At 34.6% G+C, this 18494-nt stretch overlaps 1 protein-coding gene across 6 annotated transcripts; it reads left to right on the top strand.

Moving 5' to 3' along the window:
• Positions 1-8845: 8845 nt before the first annotated feature.
• On the top strand, positions 8846-14865 carry LOC122282026 (alkylated DNA repair protein ALKBH8 homolog). Of its 6 annotated transcripts, none has more exons than XM_043093933.1 (8): positions 8846-8992; positions 9149-9502; positions 10157-10258; positions 10405-10491; positions 11558-11683; positions 12283-12573; positions 14119-14184; positions 14497-14865. In XM_043093933.1, exons 2-8 carry the CDS (start codon positions 9200-9202, stop codon positions 14551-14553), a joined length of 1032 nt encoding a protein of 343 aa, XP_042949867.1. In that variant the 5' UTR covers positions 8846-8992; positions 9149-9199; the 3' UTR covers positions 14554-14865. The 6 variants fall into 6 exon arrangements, 4 of the variants coding, with proteins under 4 accessions (XP_042949867.1, XP_042949869.1, XP_042949868.1 ...); XR_006230366.1 differs by adding an exon at positions 13563-13725 and having other exon boundaries at positions 8852-9502; positions 14119-14179; XR_006230365.1 differs by adding an exon at positions 13563-13725 and having other exon boundaries at positions 8852-9502.
• The last annotated feature ends 3629 nt before the right edge of the window (positions 14866-18494 follow it).

The following is an 18494-nucleotide window of genomic DNA, read 5'->3' as shown; positions in this document are numbered from 1 at the left end:
CGAATGCGTAAATCAATTTTGAGATTAATAATTTTATTAAAGCTTCAACCATTATGAGATTTTAAGGAGGTTGCAATACCGAGATAGAGGATATTTGACAAATCACTCCATCTTTATTGATTAGAGAAATAACCAATTGTGAGTCACCAACGAAATAGATGGATGGAGAGTTGAAATGTCCTGCAATTTTGAAAAATAGTTTTGTCGCTAGTATTTCTGCAATCACCAGAATTGTAGTGAGATTTTCTTCTGTCCATCTTTCAATGACTTCTCCTATAGAGTTTTTGCTTACTACCGAAGTCAAGGAGAAAGAGTTTCTAACTGCTGCATCAAAATATATGCAAATTTGATTTACAAAAAATTTTTGCCATTCTTTTTTTACTTTGGTGCTGAATTTTTCTTTTCAAGCCTGTAAATTTTCTTGACAAGAGATATTCAGCTGCGGTGATATCTTGTGAAGAGATAGCTCCTTGTGGTTATGAACAAAATCATTTCGAAGCCTCCAAATAAAGTCTAAAATTAGAGCTACAAATATTTTGAAAGGATGTTCTTCCTAGAAACTAAGTCCGAGCTTTTGCTTTGGATATAGAATGAATTGAATTCATTCATTGAATTTACGCTCAAGGAAGAAAGATTTAAATGCCAATTGCTTTGACTCCAAAGAATTCTAGATATGGGATATTCTATGAAAATGTGTAGTAAGATTTTTTCTTTTCATCACAAAGTGGGCAATTAATGGAGGGAATGCTTGAGATAAATCTTTTAATGTGCTCTCTCGTAGGTAGAATATCCCAAAGTATTTTTCATAAAAGGAATTTGTGACAATTGTGGATTTTGAGATTCCAAATTTTCCACCATGGGATATCCGAAAATGTTTCCTTGATTGAGTTTGCAAAATTTGAAGCAATGTGATGGATAGTTTTTATTGAGAACCTCCCACTTTGGGTTTTGATCCAGATGAGACTATTTGGATGATGAGTGGAAAATAGCAAAGGAATTTTTAGGATATCCTTGATGCTATCTTGATGGAAGAGAGTTGTTAAAATTGGAAGATTCCAGCATCTATTAGCCTGAATAATCAGGTCTGAGACTTTGAGTGAAGAGGAAAGCTCAGCTGTATCGAGAAGGGGAATAGGCTTGAAAGCTCCCAAAGATGGAATCTAGGGATCAATCCAAGCTCTTACAGACATACCATTAGAAATTTTGAAACACATATATTTTTCCAGCAAAGGTCTAGTCTTTAATAATCCTTTCCAGATATTTGAGTCGGTAACCTTTGAGAGTATTTTTCCAAAAACACTTGATTTTAGATATTTTTTTGATAAAAGATTGTGCCAAATACCATTGTTTGGTTGGCACATTTACCATCCTGTCTTCGCTAACAGTGCTACATTCAGGTTTTCCATAAGCCGTAGTCCCAATCCCCCATCTTTTTTTGGTTGACATATTATTTTCCATTATTTCAGGCACAACTTGTGATTTTGGTCTTTTGACTTTCCCCACCAAAAGTTTCTAAAGCTAGCATTCAGTGACTTACAGATGGACTTTGGAAGCATGTGTGTTGACATTTGGTGAGTGGGGATGGTGCCTATTACTGTCCTAATAAGCATTGTTTTACCCGTTAGAGAAAGCATTTTTGATTTCCAAACATCCAGTCTTTAATTTATTTTCTCCAACATCTCTTTGTAGTCCTCTTTTTTAAAAAGACTAAAGTTGTCAACATTCACATATATTTCATTTTTTATATTGATTCTTTGTATGGCAGATTTGCCAAGATTATCATTTTTGTTACCTGATTAGTATTTTGGGTAATGAAAATAGAGGACTTGCTTTAATTGATGTGTTGGCCTAACCAATCTTGATAGTTTTCTAGAACATTATTGATAACTTTGATCGACTTTTCCTTTGATTTTTCAGAGATAATTAAATCATCTACAAAAAGAATGTGAAAAATTGGGGGCAATCTCTACTGATTTTAATACCTTCTAATGTCCGTTGTGCTTCTGATCTAGCCAGTAGTCTTGAGAGTACCTCTGTGCACAATATGAATAGAAAAGGTGAAATAGGGTCACCTTGTCAAAGGCCTCTTTGAGCTTTAAAAAACCCCTTAGGCGATCCATTAATGAGAATGGAGAAAGAAGCAGTCAAAATACATTCCTTGATGAGATTTATCTAGATCCGACTAAACCCCAAATCTTTCATAATAGCAAATAGAAAGTTCCATTCAATAAAATTGAAAAGCTTTTTCCATGTCGAGCCTTAAAGCCAACTGACCTTTTTTCCCATTGTGATGTTTTAGATGATGAAACATCTTGTGAGTAATTATGAACTTTTCCTTAATATTATGACCAGGAACAAAAGCGGTTTGGAATGATAAAATTATACATGGGAGAGATTGCTTTAGATGATTTGTAAGGATTTTTGTAATGACTTTATAGATGACATTGGTCAGGCTTGCTGGCCGGTAGTGTTGAGGGGAGCTTGAGCTTACAACCTTCAGTATGAGAACTATGTGGGCATAATTTATTTGTTTCGGGAGGTTCCCACTTCTAAAAACATTTTGAACCACCGCAACCATATCTATCTTTTATGATGTGTCAATAATGTTTATAAAAGAGGGTTGTCATCCCATCTAGTCCTGGAGTTTTATGGTTTGGGATTTGCTTAAGAGCTCCATAAATTTCATAGTCTAAGGGCAGAGCAGTTAGAAATTCATTTTCATCCTCTGAAATCTGACTTTCAAAAAGATTTTCAAGATTCTCAAGAAAAATAGGAGTCGATGAGGTGTAAATAGATTCAAAGTGATTTAGGAAAGTAGATTCAATAATATCCTGATCCATTGTCTAATTACCTGGGCTCATCTGGATTTATTCAATCCCATTTCTTCTTCGACGGATAGTCATTGAAAAATGGTAGTACTTTGTGTTTAGGTCTGTTGTGGTGAGCCAACTTATTCTTGATTTTTGTCTCCAAAGGGTTTCTTCATACTTCAATTGCTCTTTTAGCTTTAGAAGAAGAATTTTCTCTCTCTATAAACTCCACAGGTTTGGTAGATTGCTCTAAAGATTGCTAAGCTTCATTTCAAGTTGATGAATATTAGTTTGGATTTTTCCAAAATGATTTTGATTCCAAAGCTTGAGTGCCTTATTTGTTTCCTTAATCTTTTGGCAGAGAATGAATACTAGGTTCCCGTAGAATTGTTGGTGCCAAGCTTCTTAAATGATTATATTGCTGAGAGGGTTTCGAGTCCAAAATTCCTCAAATTTAAAGGAGGAGACATTCTTCCTTATCTTCATAGTGTTTAGTAAGAGAGGATTATGGTCTGATGCTGCAGAGACTATATGCTAAATAGTGGCTCGTGGGAAAAGCAATCGCCATTGAGCATTTGCGATGCCACGATCTAGCCTTTCTCTAATCGTCGCTTTCCCATTTCGATTATTTGTCCAGGTGAATATGGGTCCCAAAAATCCAATGTCAATGAGGCCGTGAGAATCCATTAAGCATTGTAGGCCTCCTATAGATGATGACGTTACTGGCCTGACCTTCCTCCATATTTATCTTATTGGTTTAATGAGTCATTGAAGTCTCCTATGCAAAGCTAAGGCCCAATAAATGAACTATGCGTTGAGTCCAATAGATACCAGAAATTTGCTTTTTGTTTCCATTGAGTCGGTGCATAGGCAAAAGTAGCTAATCAAGGGTGATTGGGAGGATCAAAATAAACAAAAATAGAAATAGCATTAGCATTAGTATAGACCGGTTCAATATCTACACCAGGTTACCATAATAAGAAATGCCTCATTTTTATCCCGAGGCCGGGACGTTTACAAAATGATGAAAACCTAGTCTATTTACAATAGTAGATGTGCTATCATTAGACACTAAGGTTTCTGAAAAAAAGATAATATCTAGATTAAACTTATTAATAAAAGCCCTAATACTCCTAATTGCTTTGGATTGGGCTAGTCCCCTGCAATTCCATACCAAAGACTTCATGAAATATTTGGAGGCATGGTAGAGCCCATCTCGTCAGCATTCTGGGACTTTATGGATGGTGATGCCTTTGATATTGCTCTACTGTACGGTTTTGATCTAATAGCTTCCTTTGTTCTTTTAACTTTCCTTGAGGGCTTTGATTTAATAGATAGTAACATGATAGTCGCTTCTTCTTCTTCATCACTTGATAATGTTGCCTGACTATGGATTACCAACTTCAGATATTTTTTTCACTTTAGATCTCAGTGAGCTAGTTTCCTGAGCAAAAATAGGAATTGCCTTTTTCTGTGAAATTTCAATTCAAAAGAGGGAATTATTGAAATTGAGCTCTTTGAAGAGAAATGAGAAAGGTCGTGGGCGAGAGGACTATCCTGAAGAGATGAACTATTTTTAGCCACATAACGTTTGGTGGGCCCTGGCATTTGTGGAGCAGACTGATGGCTTGAAATTATTGGAGAAGCACTCAACTTAATCGGAAGATAAGTGATGGAGAGTCTAAAATTTATGGATCCAATGGATGTTGCGCATTAAAGGGGGGGCTAGACCTCCATTTCCTTTCCTGGGCTATAACCTCTGGTTGGGCCTGTTGTTGCTTTACATATGATGGGCTTTGAAAGCCTTCAATCTTCCCCCGCGAGCCCATCTTAAGAGACCCATCCACTTGCATCCGTGAAAGACCCGAACGAGATGCACTACCTTCCACCAATGAGAAACTGGAAAGCTTAGTTTACATAAATACCTCTGCATTTGCCTTCAAACAGCGAGAGACCCATTCTTCCATATTTAAGCTCTACAATATCGTCCCTATAAAATCACTGTAGAGAGCCTGTGGGTCAATTGATTGAGAGACCAATGTATCTTGAGTCATTGATGGGATAGTGTTTGGTGGAGGAGAAATTACACCCGTAGTGAATGAGGGTTTCCCGGTTGTTGGAGAGACATTTAATTCTTGCAAGGGACTACTATAGACTACAGTAGAAGGACTCATCTCCACCTTCCAGCCCGGAGGAGTTTTGCTCGTAGGATCATCGATGCAAGGGGCTGAAGAAATCAATCGAGATTCCGGTAACAAGCCAAATTCCCTTTGCCTAGCCAAGTTCCAAGAGGTGAGATCTTCTTGATTAAAGCTACCACTTACATCTGCTTGGGACTTGAAATGATAATCGTTAGATTTGGGTTTGAAATAAGTTCATAGGGTGACTTAAGCTTAATCGGATATTTTTGAGAAGTGAAAGCCTTTTAAATGGTCTAATTTTTTTCTTGATGAAAATCCCAAATATTCTCCAGTTCTCCCTTAACAAAAGAATTACCTCTAATAGAGAGGTTTTCTTCTTCAACTACAGCTTTTCCTTTCCTATTCTTGTCTTTAGTTGCTGATTTTTTCATTTTTTCCTTCAAAGGTGATAGTGGTAAAATTAGGGGCGATGAACCAAAACCCACATTCTCCAACATTTTAGAGTCTGAGAGAGGGCTTACTTGACTCATATCTTTTTCTAAAAAGCGATCCATAGCGATCCTCGTGACCCTTACTTGACCTCGATGGATTGGATTGACTTACATGAATATAGGAGATTCTGCACGTAACCAAGGCCCAAATGGCATCAATTCTTGAGTAGAATTTAGGGATTTACATAAGGTTTGGGAATGCTCAATTCTACCACAAGCGTAACAAAAATCTGATAGACACTCATATTTAAACGAGACCCAAGTGTTGAGATTGTAGTCCCTTTGCTCCTAGAGTCCTTGTTTTAAAGGTTTGGCGATGTCAACATCTACCTTGATCCTAATAAATTTCTTTCTAGTTAAACCAAACACAGGATCAACATCCACTCCTAGATAATTACCCAGAGCTCTCCCAATTTAAAAAGCATTTTTTTCTGTCATGTGATTCCAGGTAAGTCCATGAATTTAAACATGGAAATGAGATGTATTGAGACTAATATCTTTCCATGTGGATTTTGCATGACAATCCTTTATGATGAGGATATGCCCCTTAAAATTCCAAGGGATTTGGTTCAAGATTTTTTTTTTGTCACAAGCATTTTGAAATGTAAAGAGGAAGAGATTTACATCAAGATCTTCAATGTGGAACTTACTAAGAAAGCTCCAGGCCACTCTAAAGGAAGCATGAAGAGAAATCCTGTTAAGATGCCAAGTAGCAACTATTCTATCAATGAGTGCTAACTCAAAATCACCATTTGCTAGTTCAAGTTCAGGGAATAGGTTTAAACCTTCTCAAGAAAGAACTTATGTTTGGTGAATCAGCTACTCCCTATCCATAGATGTAAGAAATCTAACGAGAAGGAGCTTTAAAGTTTTGTGGAAGTTGTCGAGAAAACTACTAAGAGGTGCAGATAGATCTCTAGAAGAAACATAGCGAAAATAACAACTACAATAGCTTGTAGTTGTTTGCATCTACAACATCCGATGTTAAACACGTTAAACAAGAGGAAACAGAAGAGAGAGGGGGTCTAAGATGAAAGAGAGGAGGAAACAGAAGATGGAAAGAGATGAAGGTCGTTTGGTTATGTAGATGTTTTTGTTCAAAGCTAAATAAAAGGAAAATGTTAATTGAATGATAAAAGTGATGATTGAATTTTATAATTTTTTTTTATATTTTTTACATAATGATTAAAAAAGTGAATATCAATGAATTGATATATTTTTTTATTTTTTTAAAATACTTAAAATTATATAAAAAATTATTAAAATAAAAGAAGAAAAAAGAAAGAAAGTGTATTTGCTCTTTATTGATTCAATTCTACAGTTATCTAAATATTATTATAATATTAATTTTTATTTTAAAATTTGAAAAAAATAAATTATTTATTATATTTTATGTAAAAATTTTAAAAAATTATTATAATTATGTAGGATGAGATAAAATAATTTAATTTTGACAAAGAGAAAAGACCGAAAGATAAAATAAATAAATAAAGCTGCCTACCCTGTAACGCATTTTTACTTAAACGATCAAAACCCTTCGTTTAACGGATACAAAACATAAAAAAGAAAGATAAAAAAATAAAATACATTAAACACAAATTATATATACGGAAGGTGACAAAAATACTATTCATAGCAATCGCCACTTATATATAGAATAGATATGTTATACTGATATATAATAACATATTATAATATATATTGATATAGTATTAGTATAATTATTAATATAATAGACTATAGTAATATAAAATTTTAAAATTTAATATTATATTAATTAATAAATTTTCATATAATACAAAATTATTTATATATAATTTTATATATTATATATAAAAATTATATATTATATTATATATCAAAAATCACATAAAAATATTTTATATAGTATAAAAAATTAATATATATATATATATATATAAACAGATTCAGTCTGGTTTGATTTGGAAAAACTGGACCAAAACATATAAAACTGGAAATATTGATTTAGGGGTTAACGGGTACTGCGGTATTGATTCTTCAAATATCAAAATCGGCATGTATTGATTTACTTTAAAATATGTCTAAAATTGAACCAAAACGAGCTGATTACATCCAACTGTTGGATACAATATTACAACAAGCTTTTTCCACAAAGTTTTTAACCTACGATGAACAACAGAAAACAAAAACGAAATCTTGTAAACCGATTTCAAATCGTACGGGGAAAAATTGCATATGATGAAACTTCCAAAAGTCTTTTAAAAGCACTTAGAAATTTAATTAGACAAAAATAAAAGTGGATTAATCTTTAATTTGAATACTTAGAATTCACAAAAATGAAAGGAAAAAGAAACTTAAGAAAAATGAATTGGATAAGATTTTGATGAAATTTTTAAAAGATACATTAAAAGTCAAATTAAGAAATAAATGAATATGCATAAATTTTCATAAGTTTTTAATGATACCACATTATTTTAAAATTATTAATTATTCCCTACCTACACTAGATCTAAAGATTGTTATTTTTTTTTTCTCTTCAAAATTGTTAAAAAAAAATTAATAATAAAATTATGAAGATAGGATGATTTGGATAGTAAAAATGTTTCATTTTATCTTATCATTATAATTTTTTTAAACTTTTATATAAAATATAATAAATAATTATTTTTTTAAATCTTAAAATAGTAATAATAATAAATAATATTCTAATAATATTTTATTTAACTTTTAATAAATTATTTTATCTTATCTTACTATTCATATGTTTAATTATATATTATAATATATAATAAATTAAAAAAAGGGATCGAACCGAATCAAACTAATAAAACCAGAAGCCGCTAGTTCCATAACATACTTGTGAGAGTACTAGCATTTACTTATTCATCTTTATCTTCAAATTTGAATAATGTCTTTAAATTCATTTACATTGACTTATGCATCTCTAAATTTTTACATAGTTATGCAAAATGATTCTTCAAACTATTCTTCAAGTTTAAAGAATCACTTTTTAAACATTATTTTTAATATTTTTTTCTCTCTCTTATTCATTAAAATCAATTTTATAGAATTTATATTAAAATAATTTTGATATATGAAATTTGTATTAAGTTAATGATACAAAGTAGTTTTTAGTATATATTAATATTTATTGATAAAATTAATCATTTTGATATATGAAATTAGTAATATTTAGATATATTAAATTGATATTTTTGAACACATGGTTCTAATTGTAAAATCTATAAAAAATAATAATTTTAAGAAAAAAGTAAAAAATAAAAAATAAAAAAATATTATTATTATTTGATTTAAAGATACATAATTTAATTTGAATTTTTTTTTAATATATAAAATTAATTTTTAAAAAATATAATTTTAAAGATGCATTCACAGAAATCAATAATACTGGTCTGACTGAGCCAATTACCGAAAACTACCCCCCTGCGCTCTCGGACGCATCAATTTGAATCCTCAGTACCAAAGCTTATTAGGTTCAGCCTTTCAGGCTCTCACGAAGGAGGGCCGGGCGCAGCTGCTTAAACCGTCGTCCTTAAACCTCTTCAGTGTAAGTCCCTCCCACTCCGTTATTGCATCGATTCTTCGCGCGGCTTCACAGTTCCCACCACCGGTGTGTGTTTGGATCTTTTGACAACATTGGAATCTCCTTCTTTTTTCGGGTTTACTTCCACGAACCCGCTCTAAGAAAATTGTTGATTGGCAGAATTCTTCCACTGAGGCGAAGAAATTGAGCCGATTGATATCCGTCACTTCCATGGGATTGCCAAGGTATGGGCGTCCGAAGGGTTTTGAAGGTGATTCGAGTCCCAACCTTTACGTGGCCAACTGTGGGCCGGCGGTGGGACTTTCTTACGACTCCATTGCCTCAGTTTTCAGTGCCTTTGGTGAACTCAAAGGTGTCTTTGCGGCTGACGACAGCGGTGCCCGTGTTATTGTTTCTTATCGTGATGAGAGTTCCGCCACAGCTGCATTGGAAGCATTTGATGGACACCCTTGTCCTGACCTAGGAGGGCGTTCGTTGCACATCCGGTATTCAGTACTTCAACCCACTTCACAGGTATGTTATGGAAGTAGCGTGCTCAGTCAATATATATGATTGAGGAGAAACTTCTTGTGGGATTTATTTATTTATTTAATTTTGTGAAACTTGTTTTGGTTTTGTATCTGTTTTTGTCGCAAAAATTAGGCTAGTGATCAGATGATATTCTTTTGAGAGATGAAAAATTGTTTTGGTGAGTAAAATCTCCAATTTTTTTAGGCTAAACTTGAACGATTATGTCTCATGATTTGCTCAAAAGGCCGTTTCTGGGTTCATTTTCTGTTAATTTGCATTGTTTTACGTTTTGCTCCTCACGATGATTTTGTATGTAATATCTAAATTCATACTAAAACTAGTGTACAGTCCTAGATGTGATAATTGGTGTTTTCTCACACGGGATTTGTACGATTTGGTTGGCCATTGCTTAATTATTGTCTCTTAAGCAGATAACTTGGAATTTGTCTTAAATAGACTTGATATTTGAATTCCTTGTTGAAATCTGGATAAGTAGCCAGGAACATTGTGTATTATCGGGAGCCTTTTATAGGTATACTATTGAGTTCATTCGGGTACAAGTAGATCGTCAATGACTCATTATATTTTATCTTACACAAGCCACAGTATCCATTATGTATTTGTCTCTTATAGATTGATGAAGTTGCTTACCTTCAGGGGCAGGTTAGTGACTCAGTTCCAGTATCGTTGATGGCTTCTGAGTTGAACATTCCTGGCCTTTACTTATTGCAGGACTTTGTCAGCATCAAAGAAGAGGAGGTTAGGTCACTGTCTTCTGTTGCAGGACTTTATTCTTGCGTTATTTAGTCTTCTGCACTTAAGCTTCTAATCCTGTCTGAGTAAATGTTGCATGAAAGTTTTTGGCTTTCACTATATTCTTTATGTTACATTTCTTTGTTTTCCAGGAATTGCTTGCAGCCGTTGAGGCTAAGCCTTGGAAAAGTCTTGCCAAAAGAAGGGTTCAGCATTATGGCTATGAATTTTGCTACGAAGTATGTCACATGATATGGAAAAACTAGTTCCTCCTGTCACTTCGACATGCACGCGCACACACACACACATATTATATATGCGTGCATAAGTATATATAAAAGTACACACTAGTTGATATGTATGCAAGTTAGCATATAGTTCCAGGATATTGCTGCAAATGCTGCATCCATCCATTATTTTCTTTTCGGCACCTTGATCTAAGTTTTATTTCTATGTTTCTTGTAGTTTTAGCATACTGTGTGGGTATGATAAGTTGAGTGGTCTAGGCTTTGTTGAAGTAACTGACATTCTTCTATGCACATCTTACTTACCAAATTTGCATATATTACTTACCAAATTCAAACACATTGAATAATAATTGAGCCTTCATGAAATTCAGAATAAGCCACAAGAACTTCTCACATCAACATGTGGTAGTGCTCTTTAGTTGTTGTGTATGCATGTTTATGGCTTCTTGGTATTCTCTCACATGTATTCTATGACCAATAATTGTAGTAGATTTTACATGATGGTCACTAAGGACGAGAAGGTCTTATATTGGTGAAAAATAGAATTATAAAGTAGACAATTGTGTTTAAATGAGAACTAGAGAAGTTATTGCTGGTAGGGGAATACCAAATTGGTCTACATGTGGGGTCTGCTATTTGTAGATTGGATGTGTTTTCTCTGGCATTTATGGGAAGTCAGATTTCTTGGCCTCTTTTATCTGGAAATCATAAATTGTGATCTCATGTTATCTGAGTTTTGTTAGCTGGAATAGACAGATATTTATCAAAAGAAAATAAAAAAAAAGGGATAGACGCAGCTGTAAATGTTGTACAGATGTATTATACAATATTATTTTTATTGATAAAAATATTTCATTTTTTGTGGTGGTGTTATTCTTCTTCCCTTTTTGAGAATGATTTTATGGCCTTTTAACTCTTGGTGAAAACTTTCAACTCTTAGATCTTTTGTTTCAAGTAGGATATGAATGTCAACTGATCATTGAGTATTTTTTTTTTTCATTTCCTTCTTTTAATTTTCTATTTCCCTTTCCCCACCCCCTCTCTTTTGGCAGTACAGACTAGGAATGTTAATACGAGACAGAAATTAGGTGTACTTCCCACATTCGTTTCCCTCATTCTTGAAAGGATCTCATCGTTTCCGAATCTTGATGATTCTACCAATATAGTTTTGGATCAATTGACGGTATGTGGTAATGTTTTTCCCTACCTTAAATATTTATAATGATTCTGATAATTGTCAATATAAAACCAATTGTGTTTGTGGGCTAAGGCTATTGTATTTAATGGAGAAGAATTTCTGGATTTGCTTTAGTCTTTTTTAGTTAGTGTATGTAGGTATTTCCTTTATGTACTTGGGTTTTGCCTATTCTTGGTAATAAATCTCTTATTAATTATAAAAAAAAAAAAATTTGTCAATATAAAACCCCTAAAGGTTGACTCAAGCGGTAAAGGCCTTGGGCTTGGGGGTATGCTCCCCTAGGTCTAAGGTTCATATTTCTTTGGGTGCAAACAATCTCTTGGAGCCATTAGACTGAGGGATTTTCTTCTTGAATTACCTAAAGTGCACTTGCGGAAAACTCCTTGCCGAAACCTGTGCACCCCCGGATTAGTCGGGATGCTGTTCCTGGACACCCGGTGCCAATAAAAAAAATTGTCAATATAGTCTCCTTTTAATTATAATGGTATTTGTAGTTCTTTTTAATTATAATAATCCCTTAGAACTATATGATTGTAGTTTTTAGGATTTATGATTAAGATTTAAGATCAATGGTTTTGTTACAGGTTAATGAGTACCCAACTGGGGTGGGCTTGTCTCCTCATGTAGACACCCATTCTGCATTTGAAGGATTTATATTCAGCCTTTCATTGGCAGGGCCTTGCATTATGGAGTTCAGGCAATATGCTGAATGTGCGTGGCTTCCTAACCATACCTCAAGCCCCAATATGAAAACAGAAAGTCTTGAAAATGACAAAAGTTTCTTAAGGAGGGCAATCTATCTTCCCCCACGGTCCATGCTTCTATTATCTGGGGAGGCTCGTTATGCTTGGCATCATTACATTCCACACCACAAGGTATATTATATTGACCTTAGGTCTTCTACTTGTTATTTACCAAAATTTGAAATTGATGTGCACTTCTGAGAAAAAGAATCTTGGAATTGTAGTTTGTTTATTTATTTATACTTTTGATGAATGATAATGTGAGATATAATGATAATTGGGCCAATACACATACACATTAATACGTCAGAATGTGAGAAAAACACAAGTATTTTTTCTGGAGATAACCTTCCAATCATCTCATTCCATGTCCCCTCATCCGATGGGTTGTCAATTCAAGGGCACATTGAGGACAAATTAATTTCATAACTACTAATGAAATATTTTATTTTTCAATCACAATTATAAGGTTTAGTCAGATCTGACACAGCATTTTGCTTGCCACTTTGAGCTTTTATAATTTGTTTCTAATGAAATGGTCCTTTTTTTTTTTTTTTTGGCTTATTTAATGACATAATGAGTTCTCATATGTTTTTGATTCAATTATATGTAAATTCTTATTTTGTGATTTTGTAATTACTATTGGATCATAATTCATCAAAAAAAAAAAAAAAAAATTACTATTGGATCATAGTACCAGAGCCAAGTAAATGAAATGTTGCTATTTCAATTCTAAGAGCCCTTTCTTGAGAGCACCCTGTCTCTCCCCCTGCCCACTTTGTGAGGCACCTACTCCCAATGTTGCTGGGTGGCCCCTACTGCCCTCCCTTCCTTCCCTTTCCCTCACTTTTCCTTCCCTTTCTTCCCGCTTTCCCTTCTCTTCAACCCTTCCTTTTAGTGCTTTTTCTTCTTCCCATTTTTTCTCCATCAGATTTACCCTCTAGCCAGTTTCATTGATCTTGCGCCTCTTTGGGCTTGATCCCAGCCTTTTCTACACTGGATGGAGACTTTTATGTGTATCCTTGCCCCATGCTTGGCCATTGACACTTGTGGAACTCTTGCATTATCTCAACAACAGTTTTCTTGACGATTTGTGCATTTCAATTTCATCCACTTGCTAGCGTGATTTACTGTCAACAATACATCTGGGGGGCTGCTTGGCAGTCTTTTGATGACCCCAGATGGAAGGTCACTTCTTGCTGCTCCTTTGAAGACACCTCATCAGTTTCTTGTTGGCTGTCTTAAAGTGCAACAACCCTCCCATGGAGTGAAAAGGATGCCCCGGTATGTATACCTTGTCTGTAGCCTCTTCCAGCAGTCTCGTCTTCTGCCTCTCGTGGCTACTGCCATTGGCACCACTGCTGCTCTAGCTAGCCTCTCTCCTTTAGCTTGTGAGAAGTTTTATTGATTTGATCCTTTGGTCCATATTTCAAAATTTTATTTTGATCTATTTGCCAACTATTTTGCTACATTGGTAATGGGTTCTGTTGAGCCCCCTATTGCACCCCCTTGTGAGCCTTTTTTTAAAAGTTTAATATCGTTTGTAATTGCTTAAAAGAAACTATTGGATCAGATTGAATAAGTCTCTCTCTCTCTCTCTCTCTCTCTCTCTCTCTCTCTCTCTCTCGGCATTTTATACACTTACCTGATGGCAAGCGGATAATCTTTTGTTTACAGATTGATTTGGTAAAGAACAGCGTGATCAAGAGGGGTTCAAGGAGGGTGTCTTTCACTTTTCGTAAGGTGTTTGGAATTACTTTTTAATCCATTCGTTGCCAGATGAATTGACCTATATATTTTGGAAAATCATTTGTGCAGGCCTGGCCTAGCATGCAATCCCCCCATGCAGGCCTTTTGAAAAAAAAAAAAAAGTGGGACCCACCTAAAAAATTCATTTTTTATGGTGAGTCCCATTTTTTTCAAAGGGACTACACGAGACTTGCATGCACTAGACTTGTATCTAACATTACTTTTTAACTCATTTGATTTCAGTGTATATGCCAATTTTCTTTCATGTTTTCTCCTGTATGAACCAATTACTTCTACTTTTTCCAGGTTAGAACGGGTCCTTGCAAATGTGAATTTCCCCAGTATTGTGATTCCCCGAGATGAGATGACTGGTTGAAAATCAAAGGCTAACAATTCAATGCTCAAGCGTCTGCGTTACAACAATCATAATTGTTTGTAGGAAATTGTTAGTCTAAACTCTAGAGTGACACGATTGGGGTTGGACTCATTCATTATCAAAGATGATACATTCTCTTATTTTCCGAGAATCGCATAGATTATGCCTTCTCTTATGCCCATTTTGATGACATTGTTACTTTTGACTCCACATATAACAAGATCCAAGGACTTTAGCTGTGCTTCTTGGTTTTGATTACTACAAAGAAATGGTGAATTTAGCTGTGGGATTTCAGAGAATCGTTTTCGTCTTTTTTTTTTTTTTTCTAATAAAAAAAAGAAGAAGCTTTTTAAGCGTTTAATTGGCATTCTTATAGGTAATAAAGCTTTTAATTGTAGAGCTTATAAATGTAGACTTTTATAAAGGACAATGAAAGTGAACCTATCATTTGTATCAATTCGATTTTTATTTTTTATATTTTAGGATTTGTGTTTGTTTATTTTTTAGTATTGTTTTTTATTTTATTTTTGTATTTTTAAAAATATATATATAATGCTTTAAAAAATAAAATATAATTACAGTATCGGTACAATTCCTCGATGGGTTGGTTTTCTCAATTGTCCTAACATTGTCCTTTGTATAAAAAAATTATATTATTAGAAAGCTATTTACTATTTGGTAAATATATGTTTAAAGTGCTTTCAGTTCTCAATGTATTTGACAGGTGTTTTTCACCATAGATTTACCATTATATTAATTGAGATTCTTACTTTATATGCCTACATCATTTACCAAACTCTTCACCATGTGAATCACTCCCATATTCACACAAAGTTGTCTCAACGGGATATAGATTATCCTCTTTCCGATGCTAAAGTCTCTCTCTTGGGCGACAAAGGTGAGGGGTAGAGTTTGCCACAAGCAAGTTGTCTCCTTGGTGTAAACCAGTGGAGGTTTGATGTTTTGGATAGTATAGCAGTTGATTTATCGTTGCTGTGTGGGCATCTTACGTTAACTGAGAAGGAAAAATTGAATGTTGTCATTGATGTGGGGGATGTTGAGGATACTTTGAAGCGGGGAAAGTTTTGCTTGGTTGGCAAAGTTATTTTTGATAAGTCATTTCCTTTTGACGTCTTTCATACAACCATGCTGAAGATTTGGAAGGTGATAGGGTCTATAAGTTTCTCTGATGTTGGCTCTTATAAATTTATATTGGAGTTTCAATTGATGGCTGATTTATTAAAGATCAAACGAGGCTGTCCATGGATATTAGATAGATATCTGGTGATCCTTTAGGATTTTGATGGCTAAATTTCTATTAAGGACATGCAGTTTGATAAGGAGTACTTGTGGGTCTAATTTCATGATCTGCCATTGGGTGGTATGAATAAAATAGGAGGAGAGAGACTGGGTTCTACTATTTGTTCTTTGCAATTGGTTGATGTTGATCGTAATGGTATTGGATGGGGTAAATATATGAGAGTTCAGGTGCTGATTGATGCTGATTGATCTGTGTAACCCTTTACTACGAGCCATTCTGGTCAATATTAGTGGAACTTCATTCATGAAGTCTGATCCTATTGTGAATACTAGATTGGTGATGGAAGAGATGATTCGTGGGAAGAAGATGACTAGCAAGGTTTCTGCTATGGTGGACATGGCAGTTAGTGGCAGTTATCAAACGGTTAATGCAGTTGTATCTCCTGCTGTTGGGCAGTTAGCTAAAGTTAGTTATCAATCCCCAAAATTGTCGGAGCAATTAGATGGGGCTGTTCAAAATTCAAATGCTAAAAGTCCAAAAATGGTTGACCTCGTGGAAAATTCTGCAGGTTATCTATCTAACTTTACAAGTATTGTTGGGGTTTCTGTGCATGGTAAAGTGGATGGTTTTTCGACTGCAAGTAAGGGCAAGGGGTTGGAACCTGTGAACTGTAATTCTGATTGTAATTCTAATGTCATTGGCAAAGTCGAATCTGGAACAAAAGGGAAGGAGATGTTTTGTTTGAGTATAGATGATCATGCTAAGAGGGATAGTGATGTGGTTGATGAGGATAAAGGGATAATGGTGACAAGATCTTGGAAGAGAATTCAATTAATTCTTCATTTGTTATAGATGATATTACTCAGCCAAAAAGGAAGATGATGGATATGGTAATTGATGAAGGGCACTCTATTGAACTTCTTAATACTAGTGGAGAATTGAGGAAGAAAATGCTTTCTAATGAAGCGGTGAAGGCTAGTTGCTAGCCCCGCTAGTAGTTATGAATAACTTATGTTGGAACTGTCGAAGACTCGGGAGGAGGACTCCTCAACATGTTTGAGATCTTCATCAAATGGTGAAGGGGTTTTGTCCCAACATCCTATTTCTTATGGAGGCAAAATCACATAAAAATAGAATGGTTAAGTTATAGTACAATTTTGGTTATGGGAATATGTTTGTTGTGGATATTGTTGGCAGTAAGGGTGGGTTGGTTTTATTTTGGAAGGAAGGAATTGATGTGCAAATTCAGAATTTTTCTCAGCAACATATTAATGCCCATGTTATTGATTCTAGTGTTGAGTGCACTTGGAAATTGACAGACTTCTATGGTTATCTAGAGGTTGGCTAAAGGGAGAAAGGTTGGAGTTTGCTTAAGTTTATGAAGTCCTATGATCCTACTCCTTGGCCATGCTTTGGTCATTTTAATGAGATTTTGTGCCAAGCTAAAAAATATGGTACTCCATGGAGGTCCACAAGGCAGATGGCAAATTTCCAAATAGCTTTGAGTTTTTGTGATCTGAGTAGCCTTGATTATAAAGGTTCAAGGTATACTTGGTGTAATAATAGGATGGATGGGAATTTCACCAAAGAGATTGGATCGAGTGGTGGCTAATCAGAGTTGGTTTGCCAACTATACTCACATGGAAGTAATTGTGTTACTAGCAAGAAGTTCAAATCACTACCCTTTGTTGATGAAGTTGAGAAACCAAAATGGTTATAAAAAGAAACATAAACCTTTTGGGTTTCAATCTAGTTTGTCTTTATCAGAGGAATGTACTAATATTGTGTCTACTGCTTGGCAACCTACTTAGATGACTAATGATAGTTTTCAACAGGTTGAATCCTGTTTGTAGCAATGTCGTTTACAAATGAAAAGGTGAAGTATAGCTATAGGGTCCAATGTGAAGAAGTTAATCAAGGATAAGACAGATTCGGTGGCTCATTTTCAGGATACTGGTGATGGTTCTAATGTGGATGAAATGAAGAGGATTAAAAATGACATAAATGCTCTTTTAGAATAGGAAGAGGTTGCATGGCAATAGAGAGCTAAGCAGCATTGGTTGAAGGATGGGGATAATAATACGAAGTATTTTCATCACTATGCTAATCAAAGAAGGAAGAGTAATTTAATTGCTTGTGTTGAGGATGCTAGGGGTACTTTATATCAAACACAGGAGGATATCAGTGGGGTTTTTATGGACCATTATAGGAATATCTACAATACTTCCACTCCAACTGGGATAGAGGACCTTGTTCATAATTTTAATACAAGAATTCCTGGGAATGGCCTTTTATTGAGAGTGTTTTATATAAGATGGGTTAGGAGTGTGATGAGATGCCTCAATTCAGTTTCATATTCTGTTCTTGTAAATGGGATTCCAAGCTAGAAGTTTTTTCCATCAAGAGGTCTGAGACAAGGGGATCCTATTTCCCCTTATATTTTTATCCTCCGTGCTAAATTGTTGAGTTCTTCATTGCTGAATGCTAGACATAATGGTATTATACATGGGATTCCAGCTGGAAGAGATGGTTTTTGATTGAATCATTTGTTCTTTTATGGCGATAGCTTAATATTTTGTAAAACTTCAATAAAGGAATGGTGGTGTTTGCATACAATATTTCATAACTATGAGATGGCCTTGGGTCAAATATTGAATAGAGACAAGA

This window comes from Carya illinoinensis, chromosome 11, assembly GCF_018687715.1.
Source record: "Carya illinoinensis cultivar Pawnee chromosome 11, C.illinoinensisPawnee_v1, whole genome shotgun sequence".
Classification (NCBI taxonomy): domain Eukaryota; kingdom Viridiplantae; phylum Streptophyta; class Magnoliopsida; order Fagales; family Juglandaceae; genus Carya; species Carya illinoinensis.
Note: the sequence above shows the minus strand (reverse complement) of the source record. Positions and strands in the feature narration are given on the sequence as shown.